Below are 23,004 nucleotides of genomic sequence, written 5' to 3' on the forward strand. Positions count from 1 at the left end.
ACTTTTACTTGTCACTAATACTACAACCTCTATATTCTCTTTTCATTGCTGCTAGTGGTCATAGTCAGTCAAAAATGCCAGTGGGAATGTGATGATATTAAACCTGTTGTTGTGGCCGAAGGCTAGCGCTGCTTCTCTAGTGTGAATGAGAGTAATAAATTCAAGAGCTGGTCCATTTTTGCTTTTAACCGTTAAATTTATTCTCTTCCATTCAGTTATACCTTTTCCACACATGCCATGCACATACACACACTCTCTTCACAAAGCTTTCAAACCTATTTTCTGGCACTATTAGGCAGAAATAATTGAGTTTTTAAACTCTGGTCCATCACAGATGTACTTCTTAAGAATTTACGACTGCAAAATTTAAGGTAAAAGCTAATGACACTAATTAGCAATTGGCAAAGGTTGCTCTAAATGAGAGACGTACTTTATAGCCCCCCTTACACCTCACCTCTATTAACGCTCAGTCCATTATTTTCTCTGTTGCTTATTATTTTTGTTGATGTAAGTCTATTTATTTAACAGTGGGGAAAACTGTTATCTGTCTATCTATCTATCTATCTATCTATCTATCTATCTATCTATCTATCTATCTATCTATCATTCTATTCTATCTATCTATCTATCGTTCTAGCTATCGTTTTATCAGTCTATCTATAATTCTAACGTTTGATCTATTGTTCTAGCTATCGTTCTATCATTCGATCATTCTATCAATCTATAATTATATCGTTCTATCTGTTGTTGTAGCTATCGTTCTATCAATCTATCAAACTATAATTCTATCGTTCTAACTATCATTCTATCATTCTATCAATCTATAATTCTATTGTTCTATCTGTTGTTCTGGCTATCGTTCTATCATTCTATTGTTCTATTTATAATCAATCTATAATTCTATTGTTCTGTCTATCGTTCTTGTTATCGTTCTATCTATCTATCTATCTATCTATCTATCTATCTATCTATCTATCTATCTATCTATCTATCTATCTATCTACCTGTCTATCTACCTGTCTATCGTTCTATCGTTCTATCTATCTATCGTTCTTTCTATGTATCGTTCTGTCGATCATTCTATCATTCATTCTATCTATTTGTTCTATCGTTCTATTTATCATTCTATCTATCTAGCTATCTATCTGTTGTTCTGTCTATCTATTGTTCTATCGATCATTCTATCGTTCATTCTATCTGTTGTTCTATCGATCATTCTATCGTTCATTCTATCTATTGTTCTATTTATTGGTTGGTCGCTCACTATCTATTTTTCTACCTATCTCTCTGGTGTTCTACCTAACTATAATTCTATCGTTCTATCATTCTATCTATCGTTCTCTCTGTTCTTTTTTGTCTTTATCTATCTATCTATCTATCTATCTATCTATGTATCTATCTATCTATCTGTCGTTCTATCGATCGTTCTGTCGTTCATTTTATCTATTGTTCTATCGTTCTATCGGTCTGTTGTTCTATCTGTCATTCTATCTATTGGTTGATCGCTCTCTATCTATTTTTCTACCTATCTTTCTATCTAATCTATCTATCTATCTATCTATCTATCTATCTATCTATCTATCTATCTATCTATCTGTCTATCTATGTATCTGTCTATCTTTCTATTGTTCTATCGTTCTATCATTCTATCTATCCGTCTGTCTGTCAGTCTATTGTTTTATTGTATCTGTCTGTCATTCTGTCTCGGCTCAGTGAATGTCCTGATTTGAAGTCTCTGTTCTTGGCTGTACAGTACATTCATGTCTTTCTGTCAGTTTCAGTGCAAGGTCCATACCAGCGGACCCTGTTGAAGAACCTCCTAAAGGATTATAACCGCATGGAAAGGCCTGTTGCAAATGACTCTCAGCCTCTTACTGTCTTTCTGTCTATGAGCTTGATACAGATCATGGATGTGGTGAGTCACTCTTTTCTTTTTATTGCCTATAGTGTGCTGTGGAGTATGGAGTTTATCTGATATCACAAGGTCTTGTATCTGATTTCTCTTGTCCTTTAGTGGTCACTCTTTTCTGTTGTGCCATCTTTGGCATATTTTTTATTGACACTTTAAATAACATGCAATATACTTCTCAAATGCTCTACATATGTTTTATTAATTATCTGTGTCTGTATGTTTCCGTTTCATCTTCTTTATCCGTTTGGTTCACTTACTTCGACATATTGATGCTGTTTGTTCAAGATATTTTTTCAGTTTGTCTAGAGCTGAACATGGTGATCTTTTTTCGGCTTTCACTGCCTGACATTGTCAACAGTTTGATTTCACTTTCTAAGTGGCATTTACAGTTGTCATTCTGTGACATTTATCTTTAAGCTTACAACTGATTTTGAACTCACTCTAACGTTTCTTGCTCATACAGGATGAGAAAAATCAAGTACTGACCACCAATATATGGCTTAACATGGTAAGCCACATCTTAGTAGTTAGTAGGTTTTTTTTTTTCAATAAATGATGTAATGATATATCAATAATGGAAAGTGTTATGAGTTCAATACAGATTTGTGGCATAACACTGATTACTACAAAATTAATTTCCACTTCGTTGTTTTTCTTAAAGGGAACCCTGGGTATTATGACATAGTTGGCTTAATATAACATAAATTATGTCTCTTACTAAAATATGTTGTAGAAAACCCATGAAAGATTTATGATATTAAAAATAATAATCCACATTGTATTATACATATTTTGCACTATGCAGGGCGCCATTATGACGTGAGCTACTGGTGCTAACTGTTGCTATTTTTACCACAACACAACTCTGAAAATAAAATACTGATACGATGACCACAGCTACTGAAAGAGCTTACAGGTGGCAATGGATGTAAGTGTAGGCTTAAACCAAATACCGTACCATTGATTTTCCACACAAGGAGCCCGGATATTGAGTGAAATCTGAGCTGAGAAGCTCCTTTAGTGGCTGTGGCGTCATGACAAGCATCGGCATGTTTACATCCTGCCAGGATGGCATCTAGCATTTCTTGTCTCTGCCGTTTGTAACTCTTTCAGTAGCTGTGGTCTACTAAAAGCCTCAAAGGCATCAGGGCTGAAGTGGAGAGAACACAGACACAGGTCTTTAGGAAATTTTATACGTCCACAGGCGTCTTCCCATCCTTTGCTCCTCTACTTATCGCTAGGAAAGCAGTGAAGACTTACGTTGCTTCTCTTATTGCCCTCGAAAGCAAAGCCGCACAATGTGACATCTTATGAGTATTTTATTTTCCGAGTTGTGTTGTGGTAAAAATAGCAGCAGTTTCGCGGCTGTAGTGTAACCATTTCACATCATCGAAATAATGGCGCCACGCATAGTCCAAAATATGTATAAAATAATGTGGATTTTTTTAAAATAAGGTAAATCTTTGATGAGTTTTCTGCCTATATGTCAGTAAGAGACATCATTTATGTTATATTAAGCCATAAAGTCTTACAGTTTTTCTCAGTCGCTTTGGTGCATTTCTCACAACACTATTTACATTTGCACAACAGTTAATGCATTTCTCAAAACAATTAGTACAAACTGCAAAACCTAGTTGATAACCTGCAAAAGCGTGTCACTTGCTCAAAATGGATAGCTCATTCCTCAAAAGCAAGTATTCATGTCAATGAAAGTGTCAGTGTCATCAAGATGAAAAGTCCTGACACCATTGTTTATGAACAAGATAGTCAAATGGCTTTGTCATGTTTTCATTATGACAGTTTACTCTGTAAATTTTTTCCTATGCAAAAAAGTCAGATTTTGGTGACACTTCCTGAAAATGCTCAAGACAGCACTATATACTATTTGCACAGCCATTTGAAAACTACAGTAAAGCTAGACATTACTGTATTTAGTGAGGTATCTGAGTACAAGACACTGAATATGTATGTTTCACATTTTTACTTCATATGCTCTTTGCAATTCTAATTTATTCAAAGCATTGTGCAAACGAATAAATACACCCTTATTTACAACAAACATAAACTCCCTTTGGGTAGAGCTGTGCACAACTGTAAACAATATTGCAGTACATATTGGAACTGAACCTACAACATACATAGGTCTGTAAATCATTCATGCACATTTGCAGAAATTGTTCAATTTAGAAGACATTTTCAGGAAAAAAAAGATTTAAAATTTTTTATAAAATTTGCTTGACAGATTTTGACAACTAGTTCAACATTTTTGTATGTAATGACTCAAGCAATGAAATGAGGACTATTAGTTTTATATGGAATGACTATTCAGCATTCACAAGTTTAGTTAATTTTGACTGACATGACATAAGCAAATGATAATGTTATAAAACAGCAGAGAGTTGTATGAAAGCAATTGATGCATGTCCAAAAGCATTTGCAATTTGTTGGAAGGACTGAGAAACTGCTACTATGATGTGCACAAATGACTAAATGTTGTGGAGGTTGAAGTAAATGTTGTGCAAATGTAAATAGTGTTGTGAGAAATGCACCAAAGCGACTGAGAAAAACTGTAATACCAGGGGTTCTCTTTAAAGAAAAGGAAGGACAATCTGGGTTATAGTGAAGCACTTATCATGGAAATAAATGGGGCTAATCCATAAATATTAAAATACTCACCCTATTAATAGTAAAGCCACAAAACTTTGTTGACATGACAGTGTCACTCTTAAAACAACGTTAAAATCGATGATTTAAACAGCGTTATAGCTTAAATAATACACTAATTTTAGCAGATTTAATGTATGTTCTTTTATCCACCTTATTTTTCAACACTGAAGTAAGCCATTTTAGGTGAATGTGCAAGACTTCCAGTTCATTAGCCGCTGTATGGAAACAACGAGAAGAATAACAAAGTGCAGTAAACAGTAAAACTGTTTGCACTACAAACCAGTTTGTTCAAAACAAGTTGTTTTGTACAGATAAAAATATCTGGAAGTGGATGACACCGAAAGCCAGACACATTAAATTTATAAATGGCCATGCCCTCTCTTACGAGAAGAAAAGGGTGGATAAAATAAAACATTTCTGCTTTGAAATCCTTCAAATCCCCATTCACTTCCATTGTAAATGCCTCAGTGTAACCTTGATTTCTGTGAGTTGAAATATTAAATCTGGCCTTATAAAGGACACTAATTGAATACATGTACAAGTGTTGAAATAGCTGACACAGTTCTTTCTCTATATATTCATCAGCACTGGTATGATCATTATCTGCAGTGGAACCAATCTGAGTACCCAGGTGTCAAAAACCTTCGCTTCACCACAGACCAAGTGTGGACACCAGACATCCTGCTTTACAATAGGTATATAATCATTTGTATTGGGTTGAATTGTATATTCTTACCTTGTAAGGTGGTTTTGTTTTGGGAATATATGTGACCCTGGACCACAAAACCAGTCATAAGTAGTACAGGTATATTTGTAGCAATAACTAAAAAATACATTGTATGGGTCAAAATGATAAATTTTTTTTTTACGCCAAAAATCATTAGGATATTAAGGAAAGATCATGTATAATGTATAATATATCAAAACTTATTTTTTATTAGTAATATGCATGGCTAAGAACTTAATTTGGACAACTTTACAGGTGATTTTCTCAATATTTAGATTTTTTTTTTGCACCCTCAGATTCCAGACTTTCAAATAGGTGTATCTCTGTCAAATATTGTCTTATCCTACCAAACCATACATCAATGGAAAGCTTATTTCTTTCTTTCAGATTCAGCTTTCAGATGATGTGCAATTCTCAGTAATAAAAAATTGACCATTATCACTGGTTTTGTGGTGCAGGGTCACTTATTTCCAACATGTGTCTTGTATCTGAGAACCTATTTTCTCACTCATGTGTCGCTTTGGAAAAACAGTGTTTGCTTAGTGAAAACAAGTATATGGAACATCCCTCAACGAGATATGAAGTAATAGATTTGAATCCTGATAATTACAGTGATTATGCAGACAGACACTCCAGTGGAAAATCCAGTGAAATTATATACTTTCAATTGCAACATCAGATCTGCATGTGCTTGGGCAAAGAATCCTTGGGAAGTTGAATCAGCAGGCGTTGGTTTGTGTGTGTGTGATTGAGGATTGCGGTATAGGGGCCATAATTCAAAGTGTGGGGCTAAACAGAAGAGCAACTACAGATCAATGAACTGAAAATTTGGTCCTTGGGCAAAAGCAGATCGTTTAGTCGAAGAGCCGGTGTCCAAACAGCCTATTAACATCCTTCGCTGTAGACTTGGCGTTTTTTTTTTTAATTCAGAGCTGATTCACATGGGAGCTTGCTACTTAGTTGTACATTAAATTTAATCATGGCCTCAAGCTAATTTTTGAAAAGGACATTATTCATTGGTACCTTGTTGTAACCTTATGAACCACAGCAATCTTTTCTCATTTTTAGTTTTCACTTTGAGTTAATCAAAGCCCTAAATCTGATGACTACCCGAGTTTGCATCAAAATCCACTATCTCTGAATGTTAATCATGTCTTTGTCTTGTAAAAAAAATAATGATGGAGCTGTGGCTTAGTATTTTTTGAATGTGAACTTTGATGTTTGGTGCTGATGGTTTGAATCTGACTTATAGCCTGATAGCCAACAAAAAATGTCTAATATATGCACCCTTTCTCTATTTGCAGTGCAGATGACAAGTTTGACTCTACATTCAAATCAAATGTTGTAGTGAACTCCAGTGGCTACTGCAACTATCTGCCTCCAGGTCAGTGTGAATGTTAAGGTTTATGGCACATATAATGATAAAAGCAATGCGGCTCGTAACACAAAAACACCAGTGGCATTCAAAGTAAAGCGTTAAGCTATAAAATGATTTCTGCATGGAAATAAACATAGGAAGGCAGCATGGAAAGGTCACCAGTTTTATGGGAATGGCAACAGTTGAAGCTTGCATGAATATTGTTGATAGAAATGCAATCTTACAGACGAAGGATGTATTTTTTTTAAAGCTGTTTAAGTATTAAAGAGTTCTCTGCATACCGAGTATGGAAATCAGAGAAGCTTCTTTCATGTGCCATAGCAAATGATGGTTCATGGGTCATCAATTTATAGATTTGTACATCAGAAACAGAGACGTTTATGGTGCCAAAGGAAATGGGAAGTTCATGAATTATGTTGCAGCTGCTTTATCCTCTGAGGGCTGTAGTGCTTAAGAATATGCATTGCAAATGCACATTGCATTTATTTTTGGAAAACTAAATGAGAACGGAAATCTCCCACCTTTGATGAAAATACATGCATTGTATGTATAAATACAGGCTGAAGCAGTGACATGATTTTTCCAGTCCCCCAGATTCTTCAGTTTATGTCTGTGAAGAAAAACACCTCACAGATTCATACACAACAACTCGCTCAGCACTAAAGCAGGAGTCTTTAAATAACCCTCAGAGTCACTGCAGATGCAAACAAACACAGATTTGCTATCACGAGCAGATCGTGCCCCAATGGCTCGTATTTGCAGCTCACGCTGATTTCATCGCAATTTAACGCTGCTTTTCTCTTTCTCGCATTAAAGTCACCCAGTCCCTCAGTAGCAAACAGAAATCAAATGCCTTTTTGAAGTCAAGTCAGGCAGGGAGATGACGAGAGAGACAGGGAGGGAAAAGACAGACATAAATAGAGAGAAAATCTCACATCTCGTTTTCAGAAATATGTTTATTCATTAGTGGTTTGTGGGCGTCAACAGATTTTGGTAATCCAGCGAGCTGGGCAGATGCCAGGGACACACACAGAGAAAAAAAATAAAGCTTTGTTTATTTGCTGCAACTGTTTGTCCTGGCGTCTGTGTCAGTGATTGTAAGAAGATACTTGCAGTAAAAGGTGTTACAAAACCTGTAAATCTACCACATTTGCTATATTTAATGAATTAAATTTATTATCTCTAATGAGTAAATCATTGTACATCAATAAAACAATGTGAATATTACTATATATGATGTAAAAAAGCATACAAATCACTTGTTTTTCTAAAGAAACACCGACACCAGCAAAGTTATGGCGAGAGTGCGCCTCTCTCGCCTCTTCTGAGCCCATTGAGTTTTAATAGACACCCTAAAGCGTGCGGTGGGTTTGGTGGCGGGTAATTGAAAATGAATGGGGCAACGCCTCCATTGCGATATGATTTGATATGGCTGGTTATGATCGGCTGTGATTGGTTCATGCAATAAATCCCACCTCTTCTGTTTTTGTTCTCGTTCGCGAATCAGTCTGAATAAACAATATAATGGCATTAATGGGAAGGCTAATTTAAAAAGTAAGTAAACAACTCACATACTTATATATAACCACTTCAAACCTCAAATGGACTGAAAACATATGCTGTGGGGTTTTTTTTTTAGCGAGCAGTCAGCTTAGTTAAAATTAAAGGTACCTTTCATCTCCATGTCTGTGATCAGTGTTGCTTTGTTGGAGCTTTGTTGGCGGATGATCTGAAAATAAGTTTATAATGAAAAAGAATAGCTGAGCATCAGTTCATAGCTGTTTAAATAAAATATATTGTTTAAATTGTTGCTGCCTTAAGTCATTCTTTTGGAATAAATGCTTAAAAACACTAAACTGATGAGATTTAAACGTGGTTTTAATAAATAAAATAACTGTTTTTTATTTGAATATATTTTAAAATGTAATTTATTAAAATAAATCTGAATTTTTAGCATAATTTTAACATTATAAATGATTCTTTATTTTTATTACTTTTGATCAATTTGAAAAGCATCTTTTTTTTTTTTTTATCATATTGTCTTTAACTTTTTTTCAATTAATTTCTTGCTATTTTTTTACTTTCTTTACAAAAAAAAAAAAAAAAAAAAAAAGACTTCAACCTTTTGAATGGTATAGTGTATAATGTTACAAAAGCTTTTTATTTCAGATAAATGCTGATCTTTGGATCTTCCTATTCATCGAAGAAACCTGAAACTATCCTGTTTTAAATATTAATAATAATAATACAAAATGTTTCTTGAACAGCAAATCAGCATATTAGAATGATTTCTGAAGGATCATGTGACACGAAGCCTGGAGTAATGATGCTGAAAATTTAGCTAGTTTACATTTTAAAATGCATTCAAATAGAAAACAGCTTTTTAAATAGTAAAAACATTTCACAATATTACTGCTTTTGTATCAAATAAATGCATGATTGGTGAGCAGAAAAGATTTATTTTAAAAAACATTAAAAATCTTACTGTTTGAAAACATTTGACTGGTAGTGCGTGTGTGTGTGTGTATATACATATATAGGACTGGATTTTTTTTTGTTTCTATTTAACTTTGGACTGAAATGTGACCTGAATATGTTTTTTGAGAGCTGTCATGATTTCTCAATACTTTTGAATGATATGAACATGATTGCTGTAACTGTGCAGTTGATCAGCGACTCATTTGGCAGTAATCTGCAGTGAGCGGCTTGTGTTGACAGCAAACTTAATTTCAGAGTAGATAACCCTATTCTAATATTGACTCATCCGTGTTTCAGTGGAATTCCTATTGGTACTGACAGGAGATGCCCTGTAGGGCTGGTGACTCATTTTTCTGACAGATTCAAGGCGAACTACAGTGCCTGCACGTGTGTGTTACACAACATCGAGTGTGTATTTGGTCCATTTTGTTTATTTTTGCAGTACAAAAATAGATTTGATCCGGTAAGGGGTGTTAGTGATGGTGGTGACCAATGAAACCCTTAAAACTACATGAATATTCCATATATCAGCCCAGACATATGAAAACATAATTAGCAGGTGTCTAAGAGCTCATAACAGGTTTTTAGCATGCACCAGCTGCTTCACTCAGAGGTTTCTGCTTCTCCCTGCATCATCTTATTCAATATTTTTCGTGTCTATACTGCTTACCCCATGCCTCTCTTCTAAAGAATCCATTTAGCAGGAGTGGGTTTGCTAGCTCGCTAGCCTTTCTTATTGATTAGCTTTTAGGATTAGTCACCTGGTTCCCTGGAGTAGAAGCAGTCGACATGGGGAAGAAAGGCTGCAAAAATCCAGCGGAGATCTGAGCTGCTTAGACTGAGCTGTGTTTAAGTCCAGTATTGATTTTGATTTAGACTGATTTGAAAAAATCACCATTGTGCTCCTGAGTGTACTGTAAACCGCTCTGGATAAGATTTCTCTAAATGTCAAGACACCAGAGGAGGTTTTTTATATGCTAGAGAGGGGGTTTGGTTAGCAAAGACAAAAGAGTGTGCCACTGTGAGATCGGGAAACCTTTGGAAATGCAATACTGGCTAATTTTTGTAAGTGAGTCACACACTGACTCCCTCCACTGTGTTTCACTGTCAGCTGCATATTTTAGTTTGTGCCTACAATACAGTTTTTTCTGAAGTAAAAAATCATCCTGCAAATGCATTAAGACTGGCATTGGATCAGAGCCACATGGAAGACCCCCAGTTCCATAAGTAGGCTTAAATGTAATTAGTGCTGCTTTATAAGGCAAATTGCTCATACTTAAGGTTAGGGACTTAAACAAGAACCCTAAGTATTAAACTTATAAGCATATGTATTATGAGCATATAAATAGGCACTGGATATTGCTTGTTGAGAAGAGATGTGCATTTTAACAAGAGAGAAGAATATTATTGCAAATGGGTAGTTGACGTGAAATACTGACATGTCCTGGCATGAGAAAAGGAGAAGTTTTAAAGAAGTTCACTTCCAGAATAAACATTTCCTGATAATTTACTCACCCCCATGTGATTCAAGATGTTTGTGTCTTTCTGTCTTCAGTCGCAAAGAAATGAAGGCTTTTGAGGAAAACATCAAGGAATTTTCTCCATATAGTGGACCTCAGTGGGAGCCAACGGGTTGAAGGTCCAAATTGTTGTTTCAGTGCAGGTTCAAAGTGCTCTACACGATCACAGCCGAGGAATAAGTGTCTTATCTAGTGAAATGTTTGATCATTTTCTTAAAACAATAAAAATGTATATACTTTTTAACCACAAATGCTTGTTTTGCACTGCCTGACCTCACACGTTACGTGATCATGTTTAAAAGGTCACGTGACATAGGCCGAAAGTACTGAGCAATGTTTACAAAGCGAACGTGCAAAGAAAGCCAAACAGAGGTGGAGGTGAACATGAGATGGAGCTTGTTTACCTTTTTGAACTGAAATACACAGACGAAGAACTAACCACGCTTGACCTTTTTACAGTGTGATTATGTAATGTGTAAACTAAGATGCGCATCACAGAGCTAGTGCAAGATGAGCATTTGTGGCTAAAAAGTATATAAAAATGACTGATTGTTTCGCTGTATCTACAGTGGAAGTCAAAGGTTTACATACACTTTCCAGAATCTGCAAAATATTAATTATTTTTCCAAAAATGACATAAAATGCATGTTATTTTTTATTTAGTACTGACCTGAATAAGATATTTCACATAAAAGACATTTACATATAGTCCACAAGAAAAAAATAATAGTTGAATAAAAAAAAAAATGACCGTGTTCAAAAGTTTACATACACTTGATACTTAATACCGTGTTGTTACCGGAATGATCCACAGCTGCTTTTTTGTTTATTGATAGTTGTTCATGAGTCCCTTGTTTGTCCTGAACAGTTAAACTGCCTGCTGTTTCTCAGAAAAATACTTCAGGTCCCACAAATTATTTGGTTTTTCAGAATTTTTGTGTATTTAAACCCTTTCCAAAATGACAGTATGATTTTTATATTCATGTTTTCACACTGAGGACAACTGAGGGACTCATATGCAACTATTACAGGAGGTTCAAACGCTCATTGATGCTCCAGAAGAATAAAAACCATGCATTAAGAGTAGCGGGTGAAAACTTTTGAATGAAATGAGGATGTGTACATTTTTCTTATTTTGCCTAAATATCATAGTTCATTTAGTAGTGCCCTTCAGAAGCCACAGAAGATATTTACATGTTCCCCAGAAATAAGGTACATTTACTCTAATCTTCAAATTCAAGAAGCTTTCATCCCCCGGCTCATAATGCATTGTGTTTCCTTCTGGAGCATCAGTGAGCATTTGAACCTTTTGTAATAGTTGCATATGAGTCCCCTCATTTGGATCTTAAAATCATACGGTGGTTGATGGAAAGGGTTCAAATACACAAAAATGCTGCAAAACCAAAGAGTTTGTGGAGCCTGAAGGATTTTTCTGAAGAACAGCAGGCAGTTTAACTGTTCAGAACAAACAAGGGACGCATGAACAACTATCACTAAACAAAAAAACACAGCTGTGGATCATTCAGGTAACAATGTAGTATGAAGAATCAAGTGTATGTAAACTTTTGAACAGGGTCACTTTGATAAATTAAACTATTATTTTCTCTTGTGGACTATATTTAAATATATTTTATGTGAAATATCTTATTTAAGTACTAAATAAAAAATAACATGCATTTTGCAGATTCTGCAAGGTGTATGTAAACTTTTGACTTCAACTGTGTGTGTATATATATATATATGATATTAAGGAGAAGAAGAAGGCTCTGGCTTATGATTGTGGTATCAGATTGAGCATTTTCAAAGTCGCACCCCCCCCAAACTGGGAATTAAGATCCTGGGACCATTTTCACAAGACTTTCTGGTCTTCATCTGGACCATAGATTAAAGAAAAACGTCTGTCTCATATCATAGGCCCAGCACAGAGGTGAATTATTCAAGAATCTTCTAAAGCAGTGCACATCAGTTTAAAGAGATTTGTGGATAGGGTCAGTACAGCAGATCGTTATGTATGACCTAAAAAATATCACTGTATCTTGATCTAACATCAATGTTTTTCTTTTTGTATGAAATCCTTTTCTCATTTTTCTCAGATCTGGAAACTACTTTTCGAAGGCTAAAATGTATTTAGCGTAGTCAGGGGAATGAACAGCATGTTCTTTGTTTTTTTTTTTCACTTTGAAAAGGCTTTGAGTTACTTGCTACTGAAAACATCACTACTACTATTGCTCATTTGAACAAACTCCTAAGCCTAACTTACAGACATAAATGATGATTACTGCATGAATAATACATGTTCTTTTAGTTTTAAAGCTTTTAAAGATTATAAAGTTTATAGTTTTAGTGATAAGTGATTGAAATCAGGATGAGCTTTTTTTAGGACTATTTAGCAACTCTGACAACCACTCAGAACACTTTAGCAATTGAAAACTGTTTGCGCTACAGCTTGCAGTTTGTCAGTTGTTCTTCAATAATTCCATTCAAGCACAAGTGATGCTTACATCTGTGGTGATTTAGTACTTGTGCTTTTGAAATATGTTTGTGAGAATCACTTGTTCAGAAGAGACTGTGAAAGGTACACGGCGTGATTTTTTTGGGGTAAATTTGCTAGATCGTTAAATCATCGTTCAGAGGCAACACAAGCCCCATCGAGCTTCCCTTTCCCTGCCTTTGTTCCATCTCAGGTGTGATTTCTTCAATAAATATGTAAGTGAATGATTAGGAAGCTGTTTGAGGTGGTGGTTTAGACCGCTGTGCGGTATAAAATGAATTACTCTTATTACTGTTCTCATCCGTATCTGTCAAAATTCTTCTTTTGCACTGTTCAAAATGGGTTATTTGTAAACTGTTTGAAACAATAAGTTTCCAGTTTATCTGGCTAATTTGTGGTATTTAAACTTGAGTGAGTGTATTTGGTTGCTGATATGAGTCATCTGGTGTCTGTGTGTGTGTGTTTGTAATAATAATGAGCGTGTCAGCCTGGTTATCCGTACAGTGCATAAAGGTCTTTATGTAATAGTGTTTCCCAGGGCTCTGGCATTTCTGAATGTGTATCTTTTAACTGTCTGGTTTTACACCAGCGAAAAGGTCAGTTGGATTCAATTTGGTGTTGGCTGCTGCAATACGGCGCTGATGAAGAAGCGCTGTGGCACTTCGAAGCACTACATTCGTTTGAATACTGACTCTGGATCAAAATGAAAGCTTGAATAGTTTTCCTTATATTTGTTCTCTTCATCCCAGGTATCTTCATGAGCACTTGTAACGTGGACGTACGCTGGTTTCCGTTTGACATCCAGAAGTGCGAGCTTAAATTCGGCTCGTGGACGTTTGACGGATGGCTGCTGGATCTCCAGATGAATGAGGCTGATATCTCTGGCTACATGCCCAACGGAGAGTGGGATCTTGTGGGTGAGTGAGTAGAAACAACCAAGCGAATGTAACACCCACAGGCAGATTATGATGTTTGCTTTGTGTTGCTGTAGAAACTGACAACGGCTCAGGCAGTGAGAGGTCAGTTTGGCAGATGCATGTTTACATGGTTAAAATGCATACTGCATATTTTGAAGAAGTACAGATGCTGTAAGTAGACCTTGAAGCCGACAGGCCTGAGAACTCTAACCTGCTGTATATAGAACAGAAATGTCTTCAGAATTAGAAAAGAAAATATTCCAGCCCATCTTGTTAAATTCATGTCCATTCATATTCATCCGATGAGCCTGTTAGTATTCAAATTAATGTAATTAAATTGAGTGGATAAGAGGAAGCGGACTGGAAAAACATCTTGCTCTGCACAATTCTGTCTCTTACTGACTCTCTTCTCATTTGCTTCATTGGGTAATTCGCTATTTTGCTTCTGTCTTGCTGTGAACACCTGTAATGTCATGCCAGTCACTGTCTTGACCTTGAAAATTTTTAATTCTTCAGCTTGCTTGTTTGACATTAGAAAGACTGAAACAATTTTCATTGTCTAAATATTTTTTTTCTTTAAGGAGAAGTACACTTCCACTTAACAGATAATGTACTCACCCCCTTGTCATGTCTTTCTTTCTTCAGTCGTAAAGAAATTGTTTTTTTTGAGGAAAACATTTTTTTTTTTTACATGTAATGGACTGCTATGGTGCCCCACGTTTGTACTTCCAAAATGCAGTTTAAAACCGCACTTTGGAAGTTCAAACCCGGGGCACCATATCAGTCCATTATATGGAGAAAAATCCTCAAATGTCTTCCTCAAAAAAAAAAAAGATTTCTTTAAAACTGAAGAAAGAAAGACATGAACATCTTGGATGACAAGGGGGTGAGTAAATTATATGTGAATCTTTGTTTTGGAAGTAGACTTCTCCTTTAAGACTGGTTATAACGTCAAATCAGTTACATAAAATCATAGATTGGTTTCATTTGAATCCGGAAAGTAACACTCTTGCTTAACTGTTAGTTAGTCATACTAGTTTTTTTGTAACTGGTCCTCGATTAAAGGATTAGTTCACTTTCAGAATAAAAAGTTCCTGATAATTTACTTACTCCCATGTCATCCAAGATGTTCATGTTTTTCTTTCTTCAGTCAAAAAGAAATTAAGGTTTTTGAGGAAAACATTACAGGATTTTCTCCAGTAGATACTTTTTAACCACAAATGCTCATCTCACACTAGCTCGACATTGCACATTGCGTAGTCATGTTGGGAAGGGCATGCGTGACGTTGGCTTAAGTACCGACCCAGTGTTTACAAAACAAATGTGCAAAGAATGTCAAATGCCCTTCACAAAAAAAGTTAAAACAACGATGTCAGATGATTTTGAAGTTGGAGGAGAAAACGAGAGATTTTAACCCTACTAAGATGAAGCATGACCTTTCCAACATGACTACATAGTGTGTAAAATAAAACAAGTGCAAGATGAGCATTTGTGGTTAAAAAGTATGTAATTTTTTTTTTTTTTTTAGAAAATGAGCAATCGTTTTGCTAGATAACACCCTTATTCCTCGTCTGGGAACGTGTAGAGCCCTTCCAACCTGAATTAAAACTGCAATTTGGACCTTCGACCTGTTGGCTCCCATTGAAGTCCACTATATAAAGAAAAAACCTGGAATGTTTTCCTCAAAAACCTTAATTTCTTTTGACAGTTTTCTGTTGGTTAATAGTCACATGGCAAGTAATGCAAAATATTGCATAAAAAGAAGTTTATTTTGACTTTGTAGCTGAACTTTAAAGTGGACATAAACCTCTTTTTAGTAGTGTTAATGTCTCAGTCCGCATTAGATTCACACAGGTGTTTTAGGAACCCAAACTGAATAATAATAATGAATATTTAATAACTATAATAGCAATTTAATTTACACTACAAGTTACCATAATAATAGTAATTATGTCTTAAATTGTTAAATTTCAAATGTTCAAAATCCTCAAGCTTTAAATATTTTATTTTGGCGGAATACTGCTAAAATGCTCTAAGCTTCAGTCCACAAAAATGATGCAATGTATAAATAAGTTAAAGAAAGATAAGTATAAATGTATAAATAAGTTAAAGAATATACATTTATACATAGAGTCATTTGTCCATGATTTCGAAACGGTTCATTCGAATCAGTTTTAAGTGTAATGTCTGTAAACCCCTCTCTTCCATAAGCCTGCTCTGCTGTGATTGGTCAGCAGGCCAAGCCTGTTGTGACTGGCACAGAGTGGAGTACTTGAGCAAGTTAGTGAGCGCTACCATCTGTGTTGCCAAGTCCATGGTTGTTTTTGATGCCGTGGGTTGAACAACCACAATAACGTCATATTTATCCCCTGGAATGCAAATTTACCAGTGGAACCCCAAAAAAGCGGGGTTTTTAACAGAGGACCTCCCCCTCAAAATACGATAGGGTTAGTTTTACCTACCTGGCAACCCTGAGCATGCTACTTTACATAAAACAATAATATAGTGCTCTAATCCGTTCTTAAAGTAATGACATAAAAACATTTTATTTAACATTTATGCAAGCGAATCATGTCCACAGCTAAAATTTAGCTGCTAAACCGTAAACAATAATGGTGGATATGTTAGCCGAGTAAAACAATAAAGTTTGTAAACCAATATATGTCTAAGTTACATTCTTTATTATTAAAAAAGAAAAAAATTAGAACAATGACAGTCTACATTAATCGACACATTCTTAGGAAATAGTGGGTTCACAGTGAATTTTCAGAACTATTTCAGAAAGAAAGTAATATCGTGCTTTACCTGGAAACCTAAAGCTGTACTAGGTAATGTTACACATCACATTAGCACAAAAAACTAGTAATTTTGAGCACTTGAAAATATACACATAACATATCAATCGTACTTACAGGTTGTTGTTCAAAGACGCTTGGTCCAAATAAAGAAGATTAGAAGCCAAAGATTAGATTAGCAGTCGTCGGTAAAATGACGAGCACAACAAAAGGTTCTAATTGTATTGCTGTGGTATTGTATTCTTCACATCATCATCTTTTGGCAATGAAAACAAAAACTTGCCTTGACAGCACAGAAAACAGTGTCTTCTCAACCTCAACCAGAACAGGAGCTGATTTTGACAAGGTAAAAAGGGTGTTGTTTTACACTACCATTGAGAATTTTTAACCAAAGTATATTATAGACTTTTCATTAAGACCCTAAAGAATCATATCAACTTGTGGAAAATGGGCATCCGATGACACCTTCAACAATGTTTGCTTTACTATAAAGTCTTATTCTAACAGTCAAAGTATTTAAAAATCACATTATTATATCTCTCTCTCTAATTGTTTTCAGATTTCAGACTCAGACAAAGAAAAGGCATTAAATATAAATCTATCTCGCGCTCTCTCGACTGCTTCATATAACATTAAGTGGTTGGCGGCGTGGCAGAAACATTCCCTTCATATTATTGATACTAAAATTAAAAACTAAAACTTGCTTCATTCAAATTCAATTAATATTTGATTGTTTGAAATGCAAGTGCAAATATTTTGTGACCAAAGCTAAACTGCTTCTAGTGTGTCAAGCACATTTGAGCCTTCGTGTTTACTCTGTATCACGTCTTATGTATGTGCGTTGATCAGTTGTGATCAGTTGATTAAAACTGAATTTATGAAGGATGCACTCAGCTGTTGATCTCTAAATTTGCGTTAAAGATCAGGGTGAGCAAGTGACAAATGCTTGGAAAGATTTGATGTGTCGCCTCCTGTGGCAACATATGATTTATAGCAAAGCTTGCATACAGGTGAAGTAAGGTCAGCTCGTTTTGGAAAATAATGCTATGTTTCACTTCTGCTGTTGTCTTTATTTACTAGTTTCGAGTGTGTTGATGGAGTTTCATCTGTTTGATGATCCATTGCGTTGTTCTGTTATCACGTTTACCTATTTCGCAGCAATTTGGGAAGCACTCCGGTACAACATTAAGAATTAATCAAAATGATAGCATTGAACCGTTTGAAGTAAAATATATATCTGTATTTTTCCAGAACCGGTATACCGCGCATCCCTATTACAAACTGCAAAGAATATATATACATATAAATATATATATATATATATATATATATATATTTTTTTTTTTAAAACCTATATGACCTGCTCTTTAAACTCACAAGTTAAACTCACAGCACAAGCAGAGATGTAGTTTGCAGCATTTACTGTAAGCCAAGCTGCTGAATACAATGGATCATATTGCAATTATCATGCAGCCCTAATTAATCAAATACTAGCTTTTCATCAACTTGTGAAACCCCTGCAGTTCCCTCATGAACCGCAGTTAGAAATGATTCACCTAAAAATACACCGTTTCATTGTGTTTCATCATATTGCTCTAAACTTTTTCTTTTCTGTAGAACATAAAAGGTGTATTCTTGTAAACTATTCCAGTCTGTTTCTCACTTCCACTTTCGTTTTGGTTTCCCTCTTTTACGTTTTTGAAAGGCTACCGTGGACAATATGAAACAACTTTGGGGATCTCTAATGATATTCAGACTAAAGGATGAGAAGAACTTGCTTCTTGCTGGCATCTGCTGATTAGGATGTTGTTTTTTGCTAGTAGATCAAAGGTGGAAGAGCAGCATCGGCTGCTCTTGAGGACAACAGCATCTCTTTGAACATGAGACCAATCCATAAAAAAAACAAGCATACACTTTTTTTTGTCCCTCCTTCATTACTCATTATTCTCCTCACATGCTGTGTCTAATCAGGTGTGCCGGGCACAAGAAACGAGCTGTACTATGACTGCTGTAAGGAACCCTATCCAGATGTGACATTTGTGGTGACCATCCGCAGACGGACGCTCTACTACGCCTTAAACCTTCTCATTCCCTGCGTCCTCCTTTCATCCATGACCTTGCTTATCTTTCTACTGCCTGCCGACTCCGGAGAGAAGATTTCACTAGGTATTATGCAAGAAAGACAGAGAATGAGAAATATATTGACAGCTTACTGGAGCAGGGAGATGTGGAGATGGGATCAGATTTGAAGATCTTCTTTTTTAGATTATGCATGTTTTCTAACTAAACATGATTGATTTGGACGAGAGATGTTGTATATTTTTGCATATCTCAATTTCAGTGCACAGCCTTGCCAAGGTCTAGGCACAAAACAGAGAGCAGGGACATGCAAAAGAAAATGTGTGGGTGCTCATTTCACAGATAGCGCCTGATTGTGTCATGTCGAATGAACTCTGGGTTTATATCAAGGGCTTTTATCCACTCTCTGTCAGGAGACCTTTGGCATCAAAAGATGCAGACAGTTCAAAGAGGAGTAAAAACAGTCACTAGAGACTGAATGGAAAGAATTTTTGATATATCTGTCAGGAAATGTAAAGAGGCATGAACTGAAGGGTATTCACAGTATATAAGTAGAGGAGACACGAGAAGACAGAAGCTTAGCGCAACCAAAGAGAACCGAAAAGAGGCAGTTTCCTCAGTTCAAGAATGTGTATCACTGCAAGCACGGTGAAGGGAAGTGCTTTGCTGTACGCTCATATGGGCAATTAATCTACTGATGTAATTAAAGCAGTGATGAGTCAATATGTGTAAGAGTGAAAGAGAGAGAATGCATTGCACTTTCCAGGAACACGGCCTGCAATATTGAAACATCTTTGATAGATGTCAAATCAGAAACTAGCTTTAGGATAGACCTTAAAAAAAGACCCCAAACATATATATATATATAAATGCTTTATATATATGCTTTATGTTTTTCTAAGAAGCTTATATTAAATGAATAATCCACCTACAATGAAAATTGTGTCATCATTTATTACCCTCATGTCAGTCTAAATCTGTATTTAGACTTTTTTGTGGAACATAGGAAGATATTTGGAAGAATGTTGGTTTTGGTTCTTATTAGTAACTATTATATGTACAAATAACATGAGGGTGAATAAATAATGACACGGTGGTCATTTTTGGGTGGACCATCCCGTTAAAGGAGAAGTCCACTTCCAGAACAACAATTTACAAATAATTTACTCACCCCCTTGTCATCCAAGATGTTCATGTCTTTCTGTCTTCAGTCATAAAAAAATTATGGTTTTTGAGGAAAACATTTCAGGATTTTTCTTCATATAATGGATTTCAATTGTGCCCCTGATTTTGAACTTCCAAAATGTAGTTTAAATGCAGCTTCAAAAGGTCCTAAATGATCCCAGCCGAGGAAGAAGGTCTTATCTAGTGAAACGATCTGTCATTTTTTTTTTAAAAATACAAATTTGTATACTTTTTAAGCACAAAAGCTTGTGTAGCACAGGCTCTGGGATGCGCGTTCACGTACTATTGAATCACGTTGAAAGGTCATGCCGAACTACAGACCCAGTGTTTACAAAGCGAACGCGCAAAGACTAACAAAGTGCAAGTAAGTCAAACGTTATTTACAAGCAAAAAGCTACAATGATGTTGGACGATTCTGAAGTTGTAGGAGAAAATAAGATGGAGTTTTTCACAATTCTCAACCTTTTTGAGCCGGAGTACACAGACGATGAACTTAGACGTGATTCGTAGTAGTGATGGGAAGTTCAGATCATTTTACTGACTCAGACCTTTGAGTCTCGTTCAGCAAAATGAATGTATCTTTTATCGAGTCATTTCATTCATTTTGGCAAAATATATTTAAAATGTTACGTGTTACTTCCCTAACACATCTACTGCTTACACAAACGTGGATCCACTACAAACAAGACAAAACTATAATGCTATAAGAAACAGAAGAGATTAATTCATTGTTTACCTGGGTCTTCAGTCTATGATTAGCTCACCTCACCTCTTATCTGACAAGTTTTCGGGTTTAAGTCGTTTGTTCATCACGTGACAGCCCCATAAGAACCCAGTACAGAACCTAATAGGATGTTGCGTATGCGCGACTGAATGAATCACTCCCCGAGACTCGTTCTTCCAGAGTCACAATAAAGATTCGTTTAAAATGAACGAATCATTCAAGAACGTGCATCCCAGAGCCTGTGCTACATGAGCTTTTGTGCTTAAAAAGTATACAAATTTTTATTTTTCAAAAAAAATGAAAAAGATTGTTTCGCTAGATAAGACCCTTCTTCCTCGGCTGGGATCGTTTAGAGCCTTTTAAAGCTGCATTTAAACTACATTTTGGAAGTTCAAAATCGGGGGCACAATTGAAGTCCATTATATGAAGAAAAATCCTGAAATGTTTTCCTCAAAAACCATGATTTCTTTATGACTGAAGACAGAAAGACATGAACATCTTGGATGACAAATGGGTGAGTAAATTATTTGTAAATTGCTGTTCTGGAAGTGGACTTCTCCTTTAAGAAACAATTAAGAAACAATAACCAATCTACCTCAAACCTCAATCTACCTCAAACGGTTTTAGTGATACTGTTTTTTTCCTAAGTAAAAAGCCCTCACAATGTTAATTTAATTGATTGCATTTATTAATTTGTTTTATACACCAGTTAAATAAACAAGAATGCTGAGTATTGTACATTTTAGAAACAGTATTGGAAGTAATTATTTCTATTTTTGCTCCTACAACAAAAATATTTCCAAACAATCAGTGGTTCATTTTCATCAATCAATTTTTTTTTTTTTTTTTTTTTTTTTTTTTTTTTTTTTTTAACGAACCTGTATTTTTTTTTTTTACCTGTATTTAGAATTTTGTATTCCTGGCAGAAAATTACCAGTCCTCTTTTAAAAAAAAAAAAAAAAAAAAAAAAATTTTTTCAGTGCTAATTTTGTTTCTAAATGAATCAGTGTTTTTGAATGAATCGGTTGAGTGAATGACTCAAAGACTCACTCACTGTGTAAAAAACAAAAAAAAAAATCTGCATTTATTAATTTATTTTTTTACAGGTATTTTTCCTGAATTTTAAATTTTATATTCCAATTTTTCTGGCAATTTTTTTAAATAGTGTTAACTTTTCTAAATGAATGTGTTTTTGAATGAATGGGATAAGTTAATGACTCATTAAGACAGTAACTTGTTTCATTAATGAAAGTCAAATCAAAGTGTTTTTAAACAAATCTATTGAATGAACAATTCAGTGACTCACTCATAAATCACTTGTTGCCACCTACTGACAAGCACTAAAAAATCCCCACCACTAATGCACAGGCTGTAATACAAAGTAATGCAAACAGTAAAAGGTCCAATAATTGTGTTAAATTAACCAGCATATCACAAAATTAATTCATTTTAAATTTTAATGGTAGCCCTGATGTAAAGCCAAGTTTTTTTTTTTTAAACGAGTCCAGTTGATGTATTCAGTTATTCTCATTTGGCGGAGTATTTGTGACAATAATTTTATTGAGTGTTCATTATGCCTAGATAGCACTTATAAATCTAAGCAAAATAACATATGTAAGAGGAAGGAGGCTGAGTGGGAGAGCGGAAGCGGATTTAAACAGCAGATAGAGATGGATGGATTGTGTGTGTGGGGGAAGAGATGGATAGCAGCCGGAGAGGGAGGGAGATGACTTGAACTGAACTAAAGAGCGATTGAGGAAGAGAAATGGCCTGATGTAATTCACTTTATGTATCACTCCATCAAGCCCTGCACTGCCGTCCAATCAGATCCAATCAAATTCTGTCAAAATGAGTTACGTCCAATAAGAAGCTGTGTTTGGGCATCTTATGTAGTGCCAATGTCACACATAACTAGAGATGCTGTAGAACTACGCTTTTTTTTAGTGCTCGACTGCTATTGGTTTTCAATGGCAGATGCTGATATCTACACTGCAGGGTTGAAGATTTAATGCCTATGAAAATGTGTGTGTGTGTGTGTATATGTATAAACACACACACTATAGTTAAAAGTTCTGTAGACTTAGTAGACAGAATTTGATTTATAGTAATATGAGAAACAAAACTTAGCTCA

The 23,004-nt window shown here is 35.3% G+C and overlaps 1 protein-coding gene across 1 annotated transcript in view; it reads left to right on the forward strand.

The window, feature by feature from the left end:
- Window positions 1–23,004, forward strand: part of chrna11 (cholinergic receptor, nicotinic, alpha 11) — a 36,847-nt gene that overhangs the window by 2,821 nt on the left and 11,022 nt on the right. The window contains exons 2-7 of the mRNA XM_051137046.1: window positions 1,776–1,915; window positions 2,376–2,420; window positions 5,165–5,274; window positions 6,611–6,690; window positions 13,923–14,090; window positions 18,857–19,051. Of these exons, the coding sequence (XP_050993003.1) occupies window positions 1,776–1,915; window positions 2,376–2,420; window positions 5,165–5,274; window positions 6,611–6,690; window positions 13,923–14,090; window positions 18,857–19,051 (738 nt within the window). The remainder of the gene's footprint in view (window positions 1–1,775; window positions 1,916–2,375; window positions 2,421–5,164; window positions 5,275–6,610; window positions 6,691–13,922; window positions 14,091–18,856; window positions 19,052–23,004) is intronic.

This window comes from Labeo rohita, chromosome 19 (genome assembly GCF_022985175.1).
Source record: "Labeo rohita strain BAU-BD-2019 chromosome 19, IGBB_LRoh.1.0, whole genome shotgun sequence".
NCBI lineage: Eukaryota > Metazoa > Chordata > Actinopteri > Cypriniformes > Cyprinidae > Labeo > Labeo rohita.